The 26,497-nt window shown below is 35.0% G+C and overlaps 1 protein-coding gene and 1 long non-coding RNA gene across 3 annotated transcripts; one reads left to right on the plus strand and one right to left on the minus strand.

The window, feature by feature from the left end:
• The first annotated feature begins 1,918 nt into the window (after positions 1–1,918).
• Positions 1,919–24,517, plus strand: LOC108965003 (putative uncharacterized protein DDB_G0291812). Of its 2 annotated transcripts, XM_018927132.1 has the most exons (8): positions 1,947–1,980; positions 2,079–2,254; positions 8,242–8,288; positions 8,788–9,045; positions 10,248–10,351; positions 13,716–14,298; positions 22,567–22,913; positions 22,984–24,517. In XM_018927132.1, the coding sequence occupies exons 4-8, from the start codon at positions 8,814–8,816 to the stop codon at positions 23,074–23,076; spliced, it is 1,359 nt and encodes a 452-aa protein (XP_018782677.1). In that variant the 5' UTR covers positions 1,947–1,980; positions 2,079–2,254; positions 8,242–8,288; positions 8,788–8,813; the 3' UTR covers positions 23,077–24,517. The 2 variants fall into 2 exon arrangements, with proteins under 2 accessions (XP_018782676.1, XP_018782677.1); XM_018927131.1 differs by having other exon boundaries at positions 1,919–2,254.
• LOC108965005 lies at positions 16,753–17,110 on the minus strand. The gene is made up of 2 exons (XR_001993065.1): positions 17,074–17,110; positions 16,753–17,008 (listed from the first exon to the last, which is right to left on the minus strand). It is a non-coding gene; the product is annotated as an uncharacterized LOC108965005 (long non-coding RNA).
• Positions 24,518–26,497: the final 1,980 nt, after the last annotated feature.

The raw sequence follows: 26,497 nt of genomic DNA on the forward strand, positions 1-26,497 counted from the left end.
AACAGAAGGGGATGAAATTGAAGGTTCCTTACAACTCCATACTTTGTACTCTTTTTACAAAATTTATACTATGCGTGAATTCATCAAAAATCAGCCGAAAGTTGGCGGCCATACCGGCCAACGAGATAAAATACTCGTTCGACTTGCTTTTGGACTGTGCTAAAATCTGTATTGAAACAGAAGGAGACTAGTTTGAATAAAATAAATTGATTTTATCGAAAAAAACCATTTGTTTTGTTTTTTTTAACTCCTGTTTACTTTGGAACGCACCTTGTATTTATTTATGATATGTATAGTATGTACCTGTCTATAAATATACTCATATGGTTTTGTTTCGGGTTGTTGTCTGCAATAGTAAAAGAGCTTTTGACGAAAAATACAAACTTTAATCAATATTAAAACTTTCTGAACAAATGTAACTCTGCATTATGAATATAGTGAGAATGTGAATTTTATTATAGTAAGTGAAGCAAATAAGGTCTAAGGGTAACTAGTAAGAATCAAATGTCTTCAAGCGCTTATAGTACCTTTTCGTTAAAAAATGTTGCTAAAGAATTTAGCATTCGTAATTTAAAGAAATAGTGAATAAATTACAATCAATATCTTCAGATCAGATATACATATGTATGTATGTATGTGATATAAACGCAACCGAAGAGGCAAAATTTAATATATATTGAGTTGATGTGGAAAACGTGGTATTAGAAAGCCACGCTCTCTCATATTGACTGAGATAACTCAAATATTGGCAGATATATGGAGAATAAAGTTTTCTGGATGTTTGAAAATCTTTATATTAGGTATATGCGGTTTAAGGGAAGCATTGATCCGATCCAATTAACTTTTGGACACTCAGTCATAATATTATTAGGAATATATTTTTTCCGAATTTAAATTACGTATCTCACATATTGAATGACAAAAAATCAACAATGTGCAACGGGGTCCACATGTTCTTGTTACAAGTTTCTGTTCGATTTGGACCATTTTAAGAATATATATAATAGTGATATCATACACGAGGCACACTTCAAAGACATTATAGAAGAATGTTACGTACTTAGTTCTACCAAATCGGTGAAGTATGTGACCATACTTAATAGTGGGCGATGTGCTGCCCATCGGTCAATTTTGAGAGCGACTCCTACAAGCTCTTTTGTGCCAATCTGGATATAAAATGTAATGACTCTGGCGCTTATTTCAGACATCCCACCGAACTGGCGGGAGTTGAAATTAAACGCCTATGCGAATTTGTACTGGTGTATTGCTAATTTATAAGTTTGTAGTTCTTCTTTTCTATGTCTTCACAAGGACTCCATATAGCAGTCCACGTGAGATCTTCGATCAGCAAACCTAGCACTATCTTAAAAAGGCCTGAAAAAGTTTGTCTAATGCAAATTTGTGTAATATACATATGTACAGTGAACCAAAAAAAACATTGTACAGTACAGAGCTATGCCTTCGGCATGTTATTGACTAAGTGAAGCATAATACGTTTCTGAATAAAGTACTGCGGGAACATACACACCGAGCAAATCATAACTCCCTTGCGTAACAAAAGGATGAACGCTCACACCTACGCAAGAGATTCCGTTAGAATTGTCAAATTGGCCTTAAGAAACTCCTGGAAACTTTGACATAAATTTCTGGTAACACTGTTGGGTAATTAACCTGGTGACTTAACCGATAAGTGGTTTGCAGGGATGAAAAGGTCCTTCCGCATTTGTGAAAAAAGGCAACTCTGGGTACAATAATTTCCTGTGGAGAAGGAAGTAACAAAACAAATGGTGAAAATACAAAAGCTCTTGCAACAAATTGAAAAGGAAAATTAGGGAAAAGCTTTTAAGCTCGCTGACTGATGGAAATAAATGTACGAGTTGTGGTTAGCATAACAGCCAGACAGTCCTTAGCAACGCATTCAAGAGAGTAAACCATCTGAGAAAAAACCTAAGCGACGCGCAGTAAATTTGCTTTAAAGTGGTAATGGAATGGAATGAAATGTGCGAAGATTGTTAAAATGAAATAAAATTGCCAAATGTGCTCAACTGAAATACTTTTGAAATCCTGGTGAAATTTAGGTTCCTAAATTTGAAAGACAGTTTTTGGTAATTTTAGACGCATATCCTTGCTCTAAGTAAATTTTGTGAAGCTCATAACTATTCTAATATGTATACTGATGTATACGTATACACACTTATGTATGTATGATTTGCAGCATAAATGTGAAAATTGATAAATCACAAATGGATTTATGGTGAGTAGATACCAATGGAAACTAATACCAGTTTGTTTCTCGGTGATGTTAAATTATTGATTCATCGGTGGGAAAAGGAAATCTTGTAATCTCCCAAGGAATTTTTATTACTCCGATGAATGTAGAAAATATATGAATACATCATTAGATATATTCATATAAAAAKCTGTGTAAGAAACTTCATGTATGTATGTATACGTTAAGAGACATTTGTTTTTATACATTTTGTTTTTGTTATGTTTTAGCTTATTCAATAGAAATTTTCCTTGCTATCTTGGTGTTGAATTGCCACCCCGTACACACTCAGTGCTCAGTGCGATGCAATGCAATGAATATTTTTGCTTCCACAAAGCAACTGTGAGCAAAAACATACAGGATAAAAGTAACACACTTTAGAAAAGGATTTCCAGTTTCGTCAGCTTTTGAGATATCCGAATGAAATTTAATATGAGAGTACGTTTTGTTATTCTATTAATTATTTCTGGGACTATTAACATGCGACATACTTATTAAAAAAGCTTTGGGTTTCATTAATATACCTCACATACCATCACCAATCTCTATGGACTAAAGTCAGCTGGATGTTCGAAAAATGTGATATTAGTTATATGGGGATACAATAATAGAATAGCATATAATTCTCCAAATCCCAATTATATATACATTTGTACTTGTATATCTCCAAATGTTAAAAGTTACCATATACATTATTTCTATCATAAGTGACACTCCGCTAAAAATGGTCTTTGTGTTCCAAGTACACAAAAAAAGTACTCCCCTCCAAAAAAGATTTCTACTCTGGATCCGTCCCTGTATATCTCACAGACTTATTTGGCCGATATTTTCTTCAAAACCAGCAAAAGTACGCTATGGGCTCCACACTCTCCACTTATACGTTTTGGTTTAATTGTATTTTGTTAGCATGGTAGTCGTCGTATTGTGCCCATCTAGGAACTTGTCATTTTATTGTCAAGGAATACGTGCACAAAGTTTACTTACGATATCTCTATTTTTACAGCTTGCAAGGACAGGTAAACGGACGGACGTACAGACAGACGTCCAGACTTCAACTCGTATCATCACCCTTATCATTTATGGTATATGTACTATGTATATATACAACCCTATATCTAACTCGATTCGTTCAAGTTGATGCAAACAACCGTTAGGTAACAAAACTATCATACTCTGTAGTTCGCAACATGTTGGATATACAAATTACATACCTGGTGTTAAATTTATGAATTTTAAGTGCAAATAAGTACCTTAAAAACCATTAGTCAGCAGCAAATATGTGTATACATATATTATTAATCTTGAGCACCTCATCAGCCCATACCAGTTTCAATCCCGAATTCTAAATCCCAATTGATAAAAAATATTTATTACATGGACCATATTCATAAAATAAATATTTATGTAGAAACGCTTACTTACGTTGAATTTTATCAAAAAGTCTTCGCTTCCATTCCTATTCAATTGCAGTGGTTATTTAACTAATAGTTTAAATGAATTTTAGCAGTTCCATAAATGTGCTCACTTGCAATAAAAATTTAGTTTTTTTCTAATTTTTTATAATTTTCCATGCATATGTATATTTGGGGTATTCACAACCTGTCTTAAATCGTAAAATCGTAAAATTTTAAATTTTTACACTGGTTTAAAAAAAAATGTGGTTGGATTACATACAAAAATGAGCTTACACATTTACAATTCTCAATACTATGTTTTCGAATCGTTATAACTTATAACTTTAAGAGACATGTGAAAACCCTAATTTTTATTTAAACAAGTGCAAAAATTTAAAATTTTACGACTTTACGATGCTTTAAGACAGGTTGTGAACGCCCCAATTATTAAAGCCTTTAGACCAATTGCAAAATCATACAAATGCGTAGAACATATATATGTCTGTATGTACGAATGTGGCTAACTTTTTTCATTGGGTACCGCTTCCAGCATTGTTGACGTAAAGTGCTTGTATGTGCCTGTGTGTACCGTGTACACCGCAATAAAGATACAGTCTGGTTCACTTGATTAGAGGCAACAATTTTTGTGAAAGAAAATGTTGATTAAATATTTTGTTATATTTGATCTTTCAACAAATAGTTTTCTGCTAACTCAAGCTAAGACTGTACTGGTTTAAAAATACAAACACATCGAAATATTATTCCAGCTAACGGTATTTCGTAGCGGTAAAAGTTCGGCCGCTGCAATATTCTGCTTGATTTATTGGTTCATTTGAATAGAGGCACTTACAAATTTAGAAAAAATATATAAATAGATACAAGAACAAAGTGTTTTAACCATTATTTTTTAAAGATTAATATTTTGTGCTGCCACCTTGTTTGTAAATTACTTCATAAACACGTTGGGGAATGGATTTGTACAAACTCTTCTTTACGTCACTAAATACAACTTTTTTCCATTCACCAGGGTCGTTATTTGTGACAGAATTCCAAGCCATGTGGTCTCTTGGAAAATCGAGGCGACGTTGCTTGCGAAGTTTATTCAAAAGTGTTTTTTTTTGTTTTTTTTTTTTGTAATTTTTTATATTTCAGATGTGATGCTTTCAGAATAGCCCTTCTAACTGTGGATTTGCTAGCTGCAACATCAGCTAAATTTTTAATTTTTGATGTTGAAAGTGCGGAATTGGATGCAATCCTAAGGATTTTCGGGGCTTCCTTTGGTGTTAAAGCCATCGCAGTCCTACCTTTGTAGTTCTTACCGTAGGAGGCACTCTTTTTCACATAATGATCAACAACATTTGGAATTCGACCAATCTTTTCGGCAATTTGGCGATTCGAAAGTGTTTCAGAGGTCAATATATCAATTTGTCCTTTTTCTCGCTCTGATAAACATTTCCGCTTTCCCATTTTATTCGAATTTACAAGTTTACGACTTAACACAATGAATGCTTAAACAAAATATTTAGTTTCACACCTTTATTGCGCAAATGATGTAAGCAAACTAAGTGCCTCTATTCAAGTGAACCAATAAACTAAGTGCCTCTATTCAAGTGAACCAATAAATGAAGCAGAATATTGCAGCGGCCGAACTTTTACCGCTACAAAATACCGTTAGCTGAAATATTATTTCGATGTGTTTGTATTTTTAAACCAGTACAGTCTTAGCTTGAGTTAGCAGGAAACTATTTGTTGAAAGATCAAATACAACAACATATTTAATCAGCATTTTCTTTCACAAAAATTGTTGCCTCTATTCAAGTGAACTAGACTGTAGCAATTAGACGCTATTTTGTGGCCCACTTCACATTGGTAAGCTATAGTATTACTATTTTTTCGAAGTTTACCGTTAGACAGAAAGCTAAATGTGAAAAGTGACATAATGCAAAACAAACACAACAGGATAACGCTTATATCTGCTGGGTATACACACGTACATACAAATATTCACATATGTTCACATATATTCACATCTATGTATTTAGTAAGTGGATATTTAGTAATGGATATTAAATGTTCATCTCAACTCAACAACAAGTGCAACAACTCAAATAAAGCAAACACTTTTTATGTACCACATAAACGCATACATACATATTTATATCTACATATATTTGTATATATATTATACAGTCAGATAAACTTTACAATTTCTATTTACACATGAATAGCATTGACATTTAGAAAAAAATAGAAATAAATTGAGAATTGCACCCCGACTTAAGGTTCCCTTTCCTCTGTCACAACGCACTACATACATACATATGTAAGCCCAGCACAATGAGAAATTCCAGTATCCTGCTAGGTACTTTTGAGGCGATATGATCCCTATTGGGATACATAGATCCAGGAAACTTTATCCATCGTCTTCAGACTGCTGTGCAGACTAGCATCATGTTCTCGTGAGTTTTCGGCTCCATGGAACTAAGACTTCTGCTTGGAAAATGCTTGGAGCGTCCCATAGGTATGAATCCCGACGTTAAAAAGACGCTATCCATGAGCAGGAGGTGAAGCGTGAAGTTAATCCAATCAGTCTTACTGCGAACGGTAACTTCTATCTTCTTTGCGAAGTTTACTCTAAAGCTGTCGCGCAGGAGTAGCGTCATTGCTACCAGTGAGAGATTACCTTCCTTCTGCTAAACTCTTTTGCTGTAATTTAAAGCATTGTATGTTTAACTGTTTGATTGATTACTATGTGGAGCGGTGTGAGTTGCGGGAAGACGAACTTAAAGCTAAAGGGTGAGCCAGTTAATAAGCTAAACCTTTGCATCCAATAAGTATGCAACCACTTAACAACACAACTTAGCCTAGTTGCTGCTTTTTAAAATAATTTAGCTCCCATCTTTTCAGTTCCCCTTCATACTTCGTGGTTCATGCATAATTTCTTGCTCATTTTCTAGATTTATGGCATCGAAAACACACATATGCATACATACCAAAGAGCCGTTACATTATTCAATTCAAAAGAAAAACTAGAAAAAACTTTAACTCCCGTTGCTAAATACCCTTCACAAGTTCTGTAAGTAAATATGTATTCAGTTTGTATGGAAGCTACATATATGCTATAGTAATCCAATCTGTACAATTTCTTCGGAGATTATATTATTACTTTAAGCAGTAATCCATGCCAAATTTCGTGAATATATCTTGTCAAATGTGAAAGTTTTCCATACAAGAACTTGTTTCCGATCATTCATTTTGTATGACAGCTATACGCTTTAGTTAACCGATCTGAACAATTTATTCGGAGATTACATTGTTGCTTTAAAAAATAGCCTGTGCCAACTTTTGTGAAAATACATTCTGAAATAGTGGTCCGATATCGGCAGTTCCGACAAATGAGCAGATTCTTGAGGAGAAAATGACGTTTGCAAAATTTCAAAACGATATCTTAAAAACTGAGAGACTAGTTCGTATATATACAGACAGACGGACATGGCTAAATCGACTCAGCTCGACATACTGATCATTTATATATATACTTTCATCATTTATACATATACATATATACGTTATACGGTCTCCGACCCTTCCTTCTGGGTGTTACAAGCTTCGTGACAAACACAAAACACAAAATACATACATATACATAATTTACATATGAACGCATGTGAACGATTTTTAAGAGCAAAACAATTATATTTCTTCCAACTAATTAAATATTTAAATAAAAAAATTCATATATTGTAATAAAAGTTATTTCATTTGATAATTTTTAAAAAGACATGCTTCTTCTATTTTTATAATTACAGCGATTCTGAAAAATTTCTGCATTTACATACAAATATAGTATACCTTCTAAGCGGGAAAGTTAATATCATGTCCACGACAGGGCGCTACTAGAAGTTAATCATATATTTTGTAGTTATGTAGGTAGATCTAATCTTCGAATTATACGTGTATAAAATCAGCTGTCGTATAATTAGTTCGAAAGTTATTGAAATATTCTTTGATAAAAAAAAAGTTCTGCCGAAGACTATTATTCTAACTCTAACATGAAGTTATTCGAGATAGCTGACTCTCTAAAGATATCAAAGGAAAAATATGTATTTATTATCATTTTACAACAATTCTGGGGACTGGTGCTGTTTACTCGAAATAAATCAGAATTTTTGTCTCGATATGTATTCTCCATTAAAAGATTCATTCAAAAAGATGCACAAAATAAACCGAATCCAAACCGTGGAAAGCGCAACAGTCAGCTGTACATTTAATTTTGTGATGTGCAAATACAATATTTTTAGCAATTTTATAAATATATACATACATATAGTATATGACCCATACACTGGCCGATATATTTGGCATAAGCAGTTGCGGTCTGATTTTGACAATTTACTAATCGCACTATTCGTGCGAAGTTAAAATCGAGTAGGCCATGATTTAATAGTAAGCACCTAAATGTGAAATGACGAGAATTCCCTGCCCAGCATCCCTATGTTTTAACTTTTCTCTCTGCTTATATCAATACGAGAATAATGCTCTTTTAACTCTGAAATAACGTTGCCTCTTCTCTTCCAGGTAATGCAACTGGCAAGCCAAAGGGTAATAGGCACTCCGAAAAACAGGTAAACTATGTGGTGTTTAGAGAAGAAACAGACAGAAGACACATATATGTAAATCAAAAGAAACTAACTCTGCATGCTCGTAGTCCAATCACAAATGAGTTAAATGCAAGATTACTAAAGATTCTATTCTATTATTTTAATTCTTCCTACTCATGTCAATGTGTTGCAAACTAAATTTTTGTGAATTCCTCAAACTTTCTTAAAAGTTGCATTTTTCGTTTCACTATATATTCGATTGAGCACTCGGTACACAAATGCAACCACATACTTGCATATAAACTTCTATAGTATGTACGTTACTTATTTTTAACTTTGTGACTTTATTTTTGAAAATGGAAATAGGAAAATGGCACATTTTTAAGAGTATTTAACATCTCTCTAACAAAATTTGTTCCGACTTGGAAGTGTGTATGTATTAATATATGGGTAAAAGACGAGTGTTGTGCCGTGATCTTAATTTATCAGATACTTAGGGCAATATTTTTTTGTATTTTGTTAGTGCGTTATCAGAAAGAACTTTGTAGAATGGCACCTTTTAAGCTGAAATTCCGAATGGGCAGCTCGCGCAGCACGTCTCAAGAGCACGATTCAGATCCACAGGTAAACGAAGCGCTACTCAACCATCATCAGCACCATTCTACAGCCATTGGTGCCAGTAGCTCCACCATCGATTCCACCGACTGTACCAGTCTTGGTTCTATGGGAACCAACGAGCGTAAATCTTTACTGCCCAACAAAACCAACAATATGCGACTAGGTAAGGATTCCAAAACTTTCAACAATACTATTTTTATGAATTCAGCTTCTTACCCTTTTTGATGTAGACAAATTACTTGCGTAATTGAGAGTTCATTAGTTTAATACTGCTTGTGTGATTATTATTATAATTTTTTTTTTTTGCGTAGAATTTTTGTTCAGTGTATAACTAGTTAAGTTGTATGCGATGATGCGTTTTGTGCTTTAGGCCAATTAATTAAAATTGGACTTCCAGACGGCCAACCATTTTCAACTATAAAACCATGAGTACTGGTTTTAAGCAAAACTATATGATTTTCGCCTTGTGTAGAATCTTGCCGAAAGATCCAAAGCTTTCTTCACAAAAGTGAAGTAGTGTAAGGCGTTTACAGAAGACTGTCCACCAAACCATTACAGCAGGTGGAAAGTAACTACGTTGAACCCTTGGAAATTTTTATGTAGTTTTTTTCGTTTTACTTATTATAAACTTCTTCAAAAGAGAACATTTCTTCATCCGTCAAAGAACGCCTTCATGGCCGTTGACCGCGTGTCACTGCTTTAAACCACGCAAGGAGAACCACTTCTCTTTCTGTCATCAACTATTGACGTTAGGAGAAAAATATCACAATGTTTAACGTAACAAATATTCTCGAAATATTAAGATTATTGAGAAGATCATATATGTCATTTGCTCCTTTTCACATTTAAAAAGACCACCGGAATATGATTTCCTTTAGCTCTTATCTTCATTAGCAGCTTTTCTTTATGTTATATATGAGAAGACGCTGCATACAAATTCTTATAAAAAACGGTACCTTTTTCTGAGAATTGTCCTCGCTATTTACATTGTAAACTTTATAACAAAATATATGGCGAGACTAAGTACATATTAATATATGTCTGATAAAACAAAATTAATTTTCTATCATACATGTATTATTTGGTTTCTCTATCATAGCAATTTCTCTTTCACTTCTATAAGGCAAAGAAGTGTCTTTAAATTACTTAGATCAGTTCAGTTGACGATTGATTGCCTACTTTATGGGATTTCTACGAGTAGTATGTAGATTAATTAATGTGAGCATGGTAAATAAGTTCTGTATATATAAGTATTGTTATGAATGCGACGCATGCATATTATTTATTGTCGGCTGCACACAAAAGAACACTTGTGCTAGAAATTTTGCTCTAATTTACGAATATATATTTACATTATTGTTCTAGGATATATCGACCACAGGTTCACAACAAGTAATGACGTACCGACAACGGAATCAAACGCTGTTCCTACAACTCCTCTATCAACCTATGATTATATGCTAGAAGAGGTAGATAAACTAAAATTTTAAAAATAAAGTTTTATTTTTGATATAATTTCATTGAAATTCAAATATTTCGAATTATTTTTTAAGTCCTTTCTACAGTTTTCAACTGAACTGCATTTTGGTTGGAGTTTTAAAATTCTGAATTACCGGTGTCAACTCAGTCCGTCCGGTTTTAGTTGAAGTATTGTCTAACTTTAACATTTTTGTAGTATTGCAGATTTTAACACTGCTTCAGTGGATCAAGTGGAACCTTTTCTTACTCGCAGATCAAAACTAACGTCCATTTTATTTCATACATTTCACTTTTTCGTGATAAGAACTTAATCGAATTGTTTTGATGAGATGAAATCAATTCCAGCTGATTGTCTGTCCATCCGCCTAAGCAAGCAGCAACTTGAGCAAATGTTGAGATATCTTAATGAAACTTAGTGCACATGCTTCTCGGCATCATACAACGGTAGGTAATGAAGTTGAGCGTAATTGGACCACTGCCACGTCCACAATGACATTAAACAAAAACCTATTCATATCCATAACGATAACTTAGCACTAAATTTAGATATAGAGCTGTAATTTGACAAAGGATTTCGCCTGTGGGGAAATTTTTTTGTAAAAATGGGCATGGCTCCGCCCTATCTCCCAAACCATTCAAGTTTTAATAACCATATTGGCTCAGGCCAAATTCTTTCAGCACCCATACCAACATTTTAACACTTAATGATTTCCTCCACTCCCCATGTAACGGTTCCGTTAAACACTACTGAAAGCGTGATAAATCAATAAATAAACGTGTCAAAAACATAAAATTTTACATCCGAGGTCGTAAGAGGAGGTTCTATAGAAGCCGCTGTCAAGACTTAATGGTGGCATCGCCCACATTTGGGTTAAAGGCCTTCTTCTCACATAACACCATGTTAAATTCCATCTCATACATTCATTTCCAGTATTCAAGTATTTCAGAAAACTGTTTTAGGTGGTTTTTGTCGTGAGTGGGTATGTTGGTAATCGGACGGCAGGTTTGCGACAAATTTCAAAAATCCACAACCGATTGGTAAATTCATTTGTGGTGAGTGGCATCGTTTGCAAACATTTGCTCAGTTGGTAGAAATGTTTATAGCAGAAGCATAAGCGTGTGACAAGCGTTAAAGGGGCCATACACGACACACATGTGCATTCGATCTGTATGATACATCTTCATACAGTGAACATGTGCGACAGTCAATCGAGCGGAACATTTCTTCGAATTTGCTTCTAATATAGCACTTTTATCTATTTTTTGTACTTCGTTAATAGGTTATTCCAACTTTTTTTTCTCAATTTTATTTTTATATTTATCACTTTTCGTTTGCCATATTGCCAATTCATTTTTTATAAGATCAATAAATTCTGATACGAAATCTTTATTTAGGGGACAACAATCGATTGTTTTTTTGCTTAAATCTCTTTAAAAATTATCTGAGAATATGTCCCCAAAGTTATAGATGGGAATTCGAATTATTATCGAAGCTGGAAGGACAGTAGCGTCTAGCAGATATATGAGCGTCTAGCAGATATATGAACGCTTGGGCAAGCAAAAACTTTGAAGCGTGAGATCACGGTTTTTCATTTTTACGATTATTCTTAATTGGCGAGCAGGATAGAACAAAAAGTAAACGTCGTATGGAATTGGGGCAGATATTATTATCCTTGGCACAAAACTATCTTCTATTTAAACTAAAAAAAACTAAGAAAAGTCAAGTCTGAACATATTTTTAAACAACACATAGTAAATTTTTTTTGGTCAAAAACCACTTTTTTGAAAGTTTAAACAATTTGTCAAATTTTACCCCTTTATCAAAGATTTTGTGTCCAAAAAATTTGTGAAAGATGTTCAAATATATAATTATAAAGCCTATAAATTTCTCTTGAATCAATTATTTCTTTCCACCCAAAAAATCCTCAAAAATATCGATTTATTGAAGCCTCTGAACACTTGCCATACACGATACACATGTGTGCACACCGATCGTAAAAAATCAAACATTTTCGCGAACATGGATCGGTATGCGCACAAGCCCATACACGAGTAAACCGAAATCGCACACATACCGATCGAACGCACATGTGTGTCGTGTATGGCCACTTTAAACAAACATTTTCTTTTAGAGTTCATAGAATTATTTAGAAATGAACTGTGAAAGTGACGCTTATAAAATTTAATGGGGAAAAATAAGTGGCGGAACAATCTTTTTTCGAAATATAAGGAAATTTAATAGCATACGACAATTGACTTACTTTTTTATTTTGGAATGACTGCAGTGAGGAGCTCGATATAAGTACGTTTTGGAATCTATTCTGCGGAAGTTTTTAAAATCTTCAGGAGCAGTCAACTTCATTGAATTTAATAATTGTGCTCTTCATATAGCTACCCTTCATCCATTTTTTTCAATATTTTTTTTCGCATTGCCTTTTTACGCTTTTTCACTGGTAGTAATAATCCATTTACATTACGCGCATTATAATTAGACATCTTTACTTCTCGAGTCACACAATGAAAATAATGTTTAGCAAATCGCTTTGTCGTGAGTGCTCAACCGTCTTCAAACAGATTTGTTAAACTATGTAAGTTGTCATGAGTTCGCCGCTTTAATAAAATAGAATGAACACATTCTTCAAATAACGGTGCGTCTTTATGCATAAATTTAATAATGTGAACTACCAGGAAAACTCAGAGATAATCTTTTTCTGATAACAATATCAGCGCTTCAAAAAGAGCCTCCAGTTTGAGTGAAAACCATACATTTTTTAAATAAAAAGTAAGCAACATATTTTTAAATTTTATTAACTACTAATTTCTCGTAAACTTGGTAACCATAGCATAACTTCATGGCAACTAAGCCAAAAAAAACATACACACCACGCCGACTCAATATATTAAATTTAGCCCCTTCGGTTAAGTTTATATCTCAAAGTTCCCATTTATGGATGATTTTAATAGGATTTTCGTTGAGGCAATTAAAAAAAAATTAAACTAAGTAAGTACAACACATTCAGTATAAATAACCTACCTAACTTGCTTGCATTCGCGATTTCGTTACTTTCTTTTTTTTTCCTTACTTTTTTCATTTGCAAATGTTTATCTTCATCTTAATTTTTTAGATTGACAACGTGAATATAACTTTGAAAAATTGTTGCAGCTCGTTATTCCAAAAACGGGTTGGGTTGATCTAGAGTTGAAATGCTTCAACTTCTCTTCAACCGAGAGGAGTTGAAAACTTTAAAAGGCGCATTAAATTTCATTCACGTGATACATACAACTAAGATACATATTATCTGTTATATCATTATAGAAAATACATTTAACAATACCGATATTTTCATTCAATAGCTGAAAGTTATCCCCCATGATGAAAACACAATCAACGATCGCCGTGATTCCTTGAATAATCCAAGAAACAACATTATTTTGTCGTCGTTAGAACACCTCGCACTAAATGAGGAAGTCACCATTGAATGTACTGACCCCAATTGCCAGGATAATTATTTGTGCAACGAGCAGCTTTTGCAACAACGAGAACAGAATGCATCCTTAAACGAGTTCAACAATTTTCATGAGTTCATTGAACAATCTCGAATCATAAATCAAAATATTCGTAACAACGAGGTTAACAACTCTGAAGGAGAAGACGAGTGCGAGGAAGACAATCGTAAAGAGTCGATAGATTCTACGGAACTTTTGATATCGGCGAAAATGACAACTTCAACGACATCAGCATCAGCATCAACCGCTCAGGAAACCACTAATCTAGTGGATAACTGTAGAGGTAACTGTGAGCAATGCCAAGCGGATCACTATAATGAGGAATGCAACGAAGAATGCAACACTAGTGGCAATGGCGAAACCAATCGCGGCGGCAATAGTAATGACTTCTTCGATCCACTAATCAATCATGGTGGATACTGTAGTGAAGGTAAGATCTAATTATATTATTACGCTAGACACTACGGCTGAGATGTCTTCCAATTTACAATGGTAGTTTCGACATTTACTTGAAACATGAAGATTATTATATTAAATATAGTAATCTCTATACAGTTTAATATCTTGGTGGAAAATTTTCAAATCAAATTATATAAAATTCTACTTAATTAAAAACAAAACACATTGTAAGTCGTAGACACCCTCACGTCTACCTACATACATACCTTATTTCAATGTATAATACTGTAATTAGTTCGTATAGATAAATAATTGAGGAATGCACTGCGACCTTAGGTCTATTGTGCCTTCTCCTAACTCACGGGGACTCGCTTAGCCCCAGCATATTGATGAAGTCCAGTATTCTGCTGGGTGCTAGTGAGGCGATGTGATCCCTATCCGGAAACATGGCTCCAAGGGCCTTCGACCTGCGCCTACAGACTGMAATGCAGTCGATTAACAGGTGCTCCGGGGTTTCAGGGTCCCTGTCGCAAAACCGACAGTTGGCGCGAGATGATAGGCCCATGTTAGGTAAATGCCTTTTCGGCTTGCAATGGCCGGTGTAAAATGCGACCAGGATCCTTGGGAGGTTTATTAACGATTTGAACCTCTTTTGGTTGTACCCCCCAACTAGCAGCTTGGCATGACGCATACCGTGCGCTCGCTGCCAATACCTTTCCCAACCATTCGGTTCGGGCCCAACCATATTGGTGGAGGCTGCGGAGTGGGCTAGCTCGTCAGCCCGTTCGTTGCCGGCTATACCTCTGAGACCGGGCACCCAGACTAGGTGCACCGGGTTCTTTCCAGCTGGGTTGTTCAGCCGTTCTCTGCACTCCTGCACCAACAGCGATTTGATCTCGTAGGAGGAGATCGCTTTTAGTGTCGCTTGACTATCGCTAAGTATAGCTATTCGCTCGTTGCGATAGTTGCGGTGGAGGTTTATCTCTATACAAGGACTTGTAGCCAAGACTTCAGCCTGAAAAATACTCGGAAAACTTCCCATCGGAATGGAGAGCTTGGTACGTGGACTGCAATACCCGCACCTATTCCTTCCAACGTTTTCGAGCCGTCGGTGTACCACCTCAATGTGCTATTCCATACCATTTGCTCAAGAGTGGGATCGTTCCACTCACTCTTGCTACAGAGGGTAACCTTAAACCTTTTCGTGAAGTGAATTTTTTTTGGTAATGCCGTCCTTTGGGAGGAGGGCAATAGGAATGTCGCCACTTATCCTATCCATCCTCTGGGACGAGATTATCTTGCCTTTGCCGCATCCCTCTGCTGTTATCTGCAGAAGTGAGTGCATGGCTACTTGACCTATCATTATATGGAGCGCTGTGTGTTCCAACAGGACCTGAGCTGCCGTCGGACAGGTCCGCATAGCGCCCGTCATGCAAACACATGCTACCCGCTGAAGCTTCGATAGTTGGGATACCACCGAAGCCTGCGACGCTACGGAGGCCCAGGACACCGCCCCGTATGTAATTATCGGTCGCACAATCATGGTGTACAACCACCTAACGATCTTTGGCTTACAGCCCCAGGATTTACCCGCCAGCCGTTTTCACACCATTAATACTTTTGTTGCTTTGACCAGCGTTTGGTTCACATGCATGCCTTGTGAAAGGGACTACGGTTGTCTTTGAGAGGTTGATGTTTAGTTCCACTTCCCTGCACCACCCCTTTGCCAGATTTAGACCTCGTTGCACTAGGTCACAGAGAGKWTCCTCAAATTTGCCTCTTGCTATTATCACAATGTCGTCCGCATACCCGTGGCAGCGGATCCCATTGTCAGTTAGCAATGCTAACAGTTCGTCCACGACAAGGCTCCATAGTAGTGGTGATAGCACACCTCCCTGTGGACAGCCTCTTGTCGCACACAGACGGATCTTTGTTTCACATACCCTGGTCTCGGCGATCCTGGTGCGCAATGTCCTACATTAATATTTTGAGCTACGACCCAAAATACCACAAGTTTCGACGTGTGCTTTGGGTCGTTGTATTGTTGAAACGACCATGAAGATCGCAAAATCTTTTCGGCATGGAGAAGCATTACGTTTTCAAGGATATCGTTGTATATGAATATATCCATAATGCCATTGATTTGATGAAGAGGTCAAACACCAAACCCGGAAAAACATACAGTTGCAAACTGTCGATTGAAGTGTAGTCAAACTTAAACTTTTTTGTGCTATTACGGTTTTCAACTGTGTGTCAGTGCGGGTGACTAGACTTTCAAAAATTTTCTACTACTACTAAGCAGTTGTAGAGGAAAATTACTGTGTTTGTTTAGAAAAAATATTTAGTCTAATTATTGAATCCGCATCGAAATCGAATTCGTTGCGGAAAGAATTTTCGATCATTGAGACCGTCGATAAACTGCTTCACCATACAAATGGTAAATGGTCGTTTTTACAAATATTTAAAATGATACAATTGCATTATATTTAAGTGAGAGCCTTAGCCAAAAGCAGTTATCAACATTGTATTGCAAAGGACTTCAATATAAATATTTTCCAATCGATATTTTGTGTTGTATTAGATGAAGTACTCAACATTCTTGAGATAGATTTCCATTGACATGTCCACCAGCCATACGTTTGTGCTAAGTATCCCGGCAGTAGTCATGATTCTCACATATGGGATATGAGTGATTTGAATTTATTGGTTGATTTTTGTTAGTGTGTTTTTGTTTCTTCTCTCTAAATTACACATTTAAAACATAAGTTAATGCGTTCTCAGGTATTTTTTGTACATGAATACTTACAATGCTCCATATTTGTCAATTTACATACGCAGTTCACTGATCAATGCATAGATTTCGACAAATATTTTCGATATTGCGGTTTCAATGATTTCGAAATTAGCGCCATCTATTAGACAAGGAATGCATTTTATCGAGTCAGCAAGTAAGTTCAACTGTATCGAAAACTTAATTTTCGACACGGTTTCAATGATTTCAATGTAATAATTTTCGATCAAATTATCAAGGTTTTCGATCGAAACGAATTCTATAATTAGACCCATTGATAAAAAACGTAAAATTGGTAAAAAAAATATATTGGGTGTAGTCATCAAATAAATTTCGATCAAAACAAACTAGGGGGATTATCTTGCAAGATTGCAGAGTGCAAAAATCCTATACCGAAATATACAAGGGCACGAGAGCACCCATTGCTGATCTTGTGATATATATACGGCTGATTCGGTCAATTTATTGTAAATGACTATTGTACATGGCTATTGTGAATTGGCGCACCTACTGCATTCATTCTTAACAAAGAAAACTGTAACAAATCTTTATAATTTAAATAGAAATTATAAAATCTACCTAAAACTTACCTTCCTCAACAATTTAACGGAGAAATATGTCTTTATGTAAAATGATAGCTAAAACAGGGTTGCAATTATATTTTTACGTGCCATTGCACGCAAATAAACATGGGTTTTGGTCTGACATATTTTGCAGCCATTGCAATTGGCGTGTGTTTGTTGTTGTGCTTTTGCAATAGGTGGAAAAATCTGCAATTCGTGCACCGTGCAAGGGTTTTGCAAGAGCAAAAGAATACCCCTATTATGTTGAAATCATTGAACCGTATCGAAAACAAAATCTTCGATGAAGTTGAACTCATTTATCAACTCAAAAAAAGTACATGCCGTGGTTAATACATAGATGGTGCTAACTTCGAAATAATTGAACCGCGAATTTTCATCGAGATCTATTTGTTGATGAGCGAGTTACGGATATTTAAATTAATGAGGTATTTGTAAGTATTTATATAAGTTTTTCATAAAAATGGAAAAAGGTACGATCAATTATAAGGCGTTTATATTATCGTTTCACTTATCGGTTTGGACCGAATTTAAGTTTGCAATTCAAATTCAGTTTCATTATACATACATCTGTTGAAGGATTAAAAGGCAATCCAGTAAATGCAGCAAATATTTTGGATGAGACCCCTACTAAAAGTACCAACGAATATAATATTATCAGATTTAACGCCTGACCAAGCAATAGAAACTAACGCAGATGCTTTGTATCCTGTAGCCACCCTGTACTTTCGATGTTGGTAAAACAGTTTACATATGATTAAGCAGGTTGTCGTCGGTATCAATTATCGCACACAATTTTTTGATCGAAAAGTCCTCAGGCCGGCTGGAGAGTATTTGCAGAGAACGTATATTTATAGCAGAGAACGTTTATAATAGAGAAAGGTCACGGCGCGGAGATCGTAAAAATATTTTTGGCTAACTCGGTCCAGATGGAGAAGTTTCTCGGCCATAATTTATATACATATGATCCCTATATATTTGGTATCAAAGCATATACTTAGTATATATGTACATAGGTACGTATGTATGTACAGTGAAACTTCGATAAGTCGTAACCTCGATAAGCGGAAAACCTTGATATTTCATAGTATTTCTTCGGTCCCTAGAAAAATTCGCGAAAAATGCATGAATTTCGGTCCCTTTGATAGCTCGTATTTTTCTTGAGACAAAAATTGAAAAATGTGTATCAAAAGCCTCTTCAACTCGTATTTTTTCCTCAAAAGCCTTTACAACTCGTATTTGAACATTTGAAATTCCCTCAGTTTCCACAAAGGTTGCGAAAGCTTCAATTGAAAATTTGCGTCTTTTTTTCATGGCATCAAATGTTGAAGACACTATTYTTAATGACATTGTAAACATTGATAATGCCATAGATAAAATACGCCAACATAATGTCCGTCAAAAACATATTACGGATTTTTTTTTAAATGAACACTTTTCTTAATTTTTTTGTACAATTTTTCAAAATACATAMATACATATATTGATTGAATAACATATGTACTTTATATTTTAAAATTTAAATATGTACAATCATTTCTTGTTTTTTATGTAAAATTGAAAAAATAAATAAAAAAAGCTCTATAATTCGTATATTCTGTATGTTGCCTCTATAAGTTGTATAACTTGATAACTTGAAAAACTCCAGAACTCGTATTTAAATTGTGGTCCCTTGCAAATACGAGTTATCAAAGTTTCACTGTATATTAAAGTTTATCTACATACATATGTATTTCATGATGATTCCATAAAATCATTAAAAATATATAATAGAGTAAAGCTTGTATTATTACCCAAATAATTGATATAAGTTAAGGTAATTAGATTTAAACTTATACACTTACTTTAAAAGTTTTGATATCATCTTAAAAGATCCAGCGTTCGCACATGCGCTCATATACTTACATATAATTATGTGTGCATTTAAACAAATATGACAGACCATACGCATAATGTTTGTAAATTTGTCTACATGCAACATATGCATGTAAATATGTACACTCAATGCTTCATAAGAAATCTCCGTTCACACGGTCAGCCAATGGCGAAGCTCACATTTTGTCAAAGAGTCAATGTGGCGACAATGCGTCACAACTTGCATTGTTGGTAGAAAATCCGAGCTGTGTGGAAAAAAATAAACAAACGACCGCCGATTGTCACCGCTTTCCTTGTCCCTGTACAGCTTCGACAACAAACCAGCGTTAATATGTATGTTTGTGTGTAAGCTTGCATACATATCGACGCAGATTTTTGCAAGCCGCGTAAAAATATTTTTTTCATTCCTTGACAAATGCAGTCAATCCCGGTTATGTGCCACAATCAAAGATACAGATTTTTGAGGTTTGTAAAAATAAAAATATAATATGGCCCATAAGCGAATGCGGATACTTAAACAAGTGGTACTTAAAAGAATAGAGAGAGCTTAAATGAATTTTCCATTTATTGTCAATAAAAGTGTGCTCACATAATTAAGTCATTCTGTTTGAAACGGGTAAATTAAAATTTTTTCGCCACAATTTACATCAATATTCATGTCATTCAGTCATGGGCAAGAATAAAAGCACAACTTCAAGCGAAAGAAAGGTCATGTGGGAATGTTTTCAAAAATATCAAAATATTGCCGAAGTTGTAGATGTTTTAGGATTTTCTCGAGGCAAAATTAATAACGCTGTTCAATTTTATAAAAAAAATAAGACTTTTGAAAATGTACCAAGTAAAAAGCCAAGAAAGACCACCAGTTCTGACGATAGGGCCTTAGGAAGGCTAAGTAAGTCTGATCCATTTTTAACCTCCACAGAAATTAGGGCTCAATTAGAAGAATACCACGGCGTACAAATATCTGCGCAAACTGTACGAAGACGACTACAAGAAATTCATTGAATGGCCGTTTAGCAAAACGAAAACGTAACGTTTCAAAAACAAAATATTGAAAAGCGAAAAGCGTTTGCTAAAGGCCATCTCTGGAAGGACTTTAAATTTTGGAATTTGGTGGTTTGGAGTGACGAATCCAAATTTAATGTATTTGGTAATGATGGGAAACCATATATAAGACAACCCCCTTTGCAAGAACTCAATCCCAAATACACKAAAAAAAACCGTGAAACATGGCGGTTCATCGGTGATGGTGTGGGGTTGCTTCACGCCATCAGGCGTTGGCGCGATTGTTAAAATAGACGGGAAAATTACAGGTGAAATGTACAAAGGAATACTGGAGAACAATTTAGACGGTGATTATGTGGACAACTTACCGTTAGCTTGTATTTTCCAGCACGATAACGACCCCAAACACTGCTCGCGGGTCGTTAAAACTCGGATACGTAGTCGAAATATTAAAATTCTGGATTGGCCAGTTCAAAGTCTGAACCTAAACCCCATAGAAAACCTATGGGGATTATAAAAAGAGCCATAGCTACACGAAAATCTCGCAACAAAGATTCTTTATGGGAAATAATACAGGCAGAGTGGTACAAAATAAGTCCCGCTCAATGTGCTACTTTGGTCCAAACAATGCCTAAGCGATGTACTGACGTGCTACGTAATAAATTTATCCAACTAAGTCTTAGTCTTAAGTAAGGTAAAACTGCAAACAAATTTCGTATACTTCGAATAACTACATTTTTCTTTAGGTGACTTAATTATATGAGCACAACAACATGGATGGGCCAAGCGAATGAACGCAATATTTTTATTATTTTAGAAGTTAAATAAAAAATAAGTATTCTGTTTTGAACTGGATTAAAATTTCTTCCATTTTTTGTAAAATTAAGTTTCATTCCTGTACCATAGAAGTTGCTTTGAATAAACTTTCGTTCTGTTATTGGCGTGACTTAATTATGTGAGCACAAGTGTATGTACATTTATCACTATTGTAATATATTTAATTTTTATAATATATTATTATAGTTTGTTGTACGCGTATAAATACATACGTAATGAAGTATGCACATAACTATGAATATATCAAATACAAGAAATAACTAAGAATATTGCTTTGAAAAAGTTATTTAATTAAAGTGTATTCAATTGCACCTGCATTCATAAATATGCACAAAAAGAATTCTTATGAATACACATGTCTGCATGTAAACCGTATAGAAATATAAGTAAAAGAGCGAACATACGTCTGTTAGCGCAATATATAGTTTTGAGCATAATTTTTATTTCACGCTCAGCTCTGCTCAAATGAAATGTTAAAATTTCTCCTGCCGAGCTGGCATGGTGAAACTCCTCCATCTCACCGAGTTAGCCAAAAATATTTTTACGATCTCCGCGCCGTGAACCTTCTCTATTATAAAAATTTTCTGGTATTAGTATGGCCACAATGAAATTGTGTACATGCAAAATAGACAACTGCATTGTTTTGTGTACATTTTGTTATGTTGCTGCCCTCTCACAAACGTCAGGTAGTAGGATTCACAACGCCATTTTCAATTCACTGTCGTGCTGCTGCAGTCTGTCGCGAGTATTCTGTTCCTTACAGAAGTTAGCGAGAACGACAACTGTCCGCCTGCAGTCGTGTAGTCGTGCAGCTGTCAAAATAGGTTCGTCGATAAGAACGTGTGTATTTTAATATTTGACAGATGTTGTTTGCAGTCTGTCACGAGGATTGTATTCAACACATCAACTGTTTTCAAGGTTTTGGACTCAAAGTAACCGGGAATAGCTCGCGAAAATAAATCAGCTGGTATTTTCGGGAACACATTATAGCCATTATTTTCATCGTCTACATCGAACATTGTGCAATATTAATCTGCATTGTTGGATCGATTTAACATCGAGATCAAGATACGCCAGATGTAATGAAACCGAGTCGGAAAGACCCGGCTCCATTTTCAAATTATACAAAAAGTTTGAAAATAAATTCATGTTTTTACTTTACGATAAATTAATATTTTGTTTCATTGAAATTTTGATTTTTCACTAACAGTATCGCATTATAATCAGGAGAGTGGAGATAATCAGCTGCAGGATGAGTGCCAGCGTAGTCAGTGGGATACCGATGCCGATGGGGGTTGGAGCCAACATGAAGAAATGTCGAACAGCCATAGTCATGAGCATCAACTACAACAACAACAGCAATCGCAAACATACGATTATGAGTATGGCCAACAGCCAACACAGGAACGCTCCATCACGCCGGAAATAATAAGCAACAAATCATCAAAGGAAATATACAAAGATTTAGCCAAACAATGGGGCATCACGTGTAAGATGTCAGACGCATGCCGTTGCATGGAGTGTCAAGGTCATTATTTTGATTGCGAATACGACGACGTAAGTGTACAGCGTATACTCTGTAGTTCTATTTTTACTCACCTTGTTTTATTTCCCATTTCACACACAGAATGAGCACCAGAAAACGGATGGTGGACTGGGTGCCGGCACACCGATGTTCATCAGTGAAGTAATGCACGGTTCTGCTTGCAGCATTCTCTAAACTCTGGATCTTCTAAGAGTAGATATGTATGAATGCTGAAACCACTGAAAGGTCTAAACATACATATGTATTTGAACACACCTAGGCATAGTTGCAATAGTTCATATGAAAGTGATTATAGAGTCGGTGGAAGCCTATAGGGAGTATTGACCTACATTTGCATACTCGTACATATTTGTAGTTAATTAGTCAAATAATGAATAACGTGAATGCAAACCATTTTGCTTTAATGCTGTTACAACAGCCATGCACACAAGTAAATACATATGAAGATACGAAAATGCATTGAATATTCAAAAGTAAATGTTGTGGTTGAAACATTGACGCACTTGAAACTACAAAAAAATTGCACTGATAAAAATTTTTGTAAAAATACTATTTCTAGAAATACTATGACAGAGAAGGTATAGAAAAAATTTGTACGTATGTATGTTTCATGCATTTGATTTGAACCTCCTTGAGGAGGAATTCAAGGTGAGGAATTTTTTTTGAGGCATTGCCACCTTTAATTCTCTTTATATAAAATCGAAGTGACTAAAAAATATATGTATATGTATTGTTTATTTATATTTAGCCTTCCCGCTTTCAAAATGGACCAGGTGTGTTATGTAGCAACTCAATGGTAATATGTCATGACAGCTAACTTCACCCTGTGTTATGAAAACTATGTATTATATATTGCACAGTCTAAGAACCGCTTTCTACAAATTTCCTATCTCTATCCTGAAAACGTACTGAAATTTTGGTATTTTCATAGGTTTTTGAAAAAAGAACTACAATACAAAAAAAATTTTGAATTAGGTTCAAATCTTGTTAGTGGCGAATCAGTTACCAGTTTGTTGACACAAAAACTACTGCCACTCAGTTTTGAAGATATCGCGAAGTTTCGGAATTCAGACGCATTTTTGTTAAGTAAAAATCATTTGCAAAACCGTTCAAGGAATTTTGAAGGAGAATTAGATGTTCTTTGACCGAATTATTATAATTTAATTAATTTTACTCACCAGTGATATACAATTATTTTTCACACTTCAATTTAAAATGTGAAGTTAGTGGATATATTAAACTTCTAGATTGAGTTGGTTATCTTCACATATATTATAACATAGTAAGTGAAAAGAGTCTACATATTTTGATTGGTGCAGAAGATACATATAAAAGATAGACTGTTATTCAAATTCAATTTCAAAGTCAAATACAAGGAATTTGTTCAGCAAAAACAAGAGCAAAACTTAATTTAGAGTTTAAAACTCAAATTAATTCAGATAAAAAAATTGTAATACATTATAAGTAACCATAAGCAAAAATTTAGAAGACGTTGCTATTAAAAAGAAGCCTTATTACTGATTAGTCGGCGAAAAATAGTATACCGTAGTGAATCCTCTCCGTGTAGCATTGCAAAAATATAATATATGTATAATGCGGTAGCGCCCACACTATACATAGACTGCATACATTTTTTTCATCCATTCTTTGTTAGTTTTCAGCATTTGTAGTATACTAGAGGGGTAAGGAAACTTCAAAAGTTAAATGACTTGACTTGAACTGAGTGTCTTACGCCAAACGCATCTAATGCTTTATTATTTTTTTCATGACCACATCATCAGATTTAAGTAACAAATCCTTCTGTTGTAATAACGGTTTCTACTAAAAGATTATGGTTTCTCGAAACAATCAAAATAACGGTAACTCTTAAACTGAAGTTTTTAACCAACCATAAAAATCAAAACGACCTATTTATTATAGCTGTCTTCGATAAGGAATCTATATGATTTCTTGTCAAATTACAAGTGAAAGCAACAACAATGACGGATACATTAATAAAGTGGTACAACTTCTATCTTAAATACTGCATACTTTTGCTTTAGATATTTCAATAATTTAAAACAAAAACAAGTAAGGAAGAGCTAAGTTCGGGTGTCACCGAACATTTTATACTCTCGCACGATAAAGTGATAATCGAGATTTCAGGCGTGGTTGTGAACGGATTTCACCCATATTTGGTACATGTCATCAGGGTGTTAAGAAAATATTATATACCGAATTTCATTGAAATCGGTTGAGTACTTCCTGAGATATGGTTTTTGGTCCATAAGTGGGCGACGCCACGCCCATTTTCAATTTAAAAAAAGCCTGGATGCAGCTTCCTTCTGACATTTCTTCCGTAAAATTTAGTGTTTCTGACTTTTTTGTTAGTCGGTTAACGCACTTTTAGTGATTTTCAACAAAACCTTTGTATGGGAGGTGGGCGTGGCTATTATCCGAATTCTTCCATTTTTAAACTGTATATGGAAATGCTTAAAAGAAACGACTCTATACAGTTTGGTTGACATAGCTATAGTAGTTTCCGAGATATATACGAAAAAGTTAGTAGAGGGCGGGGCCACGCCCACTTTTCCAAAAAAAATTACGTCCAAATATGCCCCTCCCTAATGCGATCCTTTGTGCCAAATTTAATTTTAATATCTTTATTTATGGCTTAGTTATGACACTTTATAGGTTTTCGGCTTCCGCCATTTTGTGGGCGTGGCAGTGGGCAGACTGTCTCTTATACACATCTAGATGTGTATAAGAGACAGGACAGACATCCGGATTTCAACTCTACTCGTCACCCTAATCACTTTGGTATATATAACCCTGTATCTGACTCTTTTAGTTTTACTACTTACAAACAACCGGTATGTGAACACAGCTATAATACTCTCTTTAGCAACTTTGTTGCGAGAGTATAAAAAGGATTTCTCCACTAAGAAAGAATCACGACACAATCACAACAAGACATATGAGGGGAAGGTTGTTACCATAAGCGCTACCCGTTTGTTTGGCGAATCGAAGAGTGTATTTTTCTAATGTTAAGCTTATACAGACATACATACGCGCAAACAAATTTCATTTAATCATTGAAGTTGTTTATGAATCAAGCAATTAACGCTTTGTTGTATTTATGAATTATTACTGCAATACATATGTAAATGAATAAATAAATATGTTAACAAAAGACTTTGACTATTTTGTATCAGAAGTTATACGGATGGATTGAGAACGATGTATTGTAAATTTCAAATGAATGATGTTAGCTAATCCTGCGTATTACTATTTCGATTTTCTTTCCGTTCCTACGAACTTACAATATACAGTATGTTTGTGGATGTTGTATGTTGTGGAAATTGTTGTCGTTTCCTAACCCGGACGTTTTACGATTAAGAAAATGCTTTCAAGTTGCAATACACTCATATTTTTCTACTAAAACACTCTCACTTTTCCAGAATGAACGCCATCCCGGTACCCGGATAATATTAACTGAGTTACTCACTAAAAGTCTAACAGCCGCTTGGCTGTCAGCTAGAATGTTTATGTAGCCCGTTTGGCACCTCCTGTTATGCCCAAAATTTCTGCCTGAAATGCCGAATTTTCATTTAGC

The sequence above is a fragment of the Bactrocera latifrons genome, unplaced genomic scaffold, assembly GCF_001853355.1.
Source record: "Bactrocera latifrons isolate USDA-ARS-PBARC rearing strain unplaced genomic scaffold, ASM185335v1 scaffold_131, whole genome shotgun sequence".
Lineage (NCBI taxonomy): Eukaryota > Metazoa > Arthropoda > Insecta > Diptera > Tephritidae > Bactrocera > Bactrocera latifrons.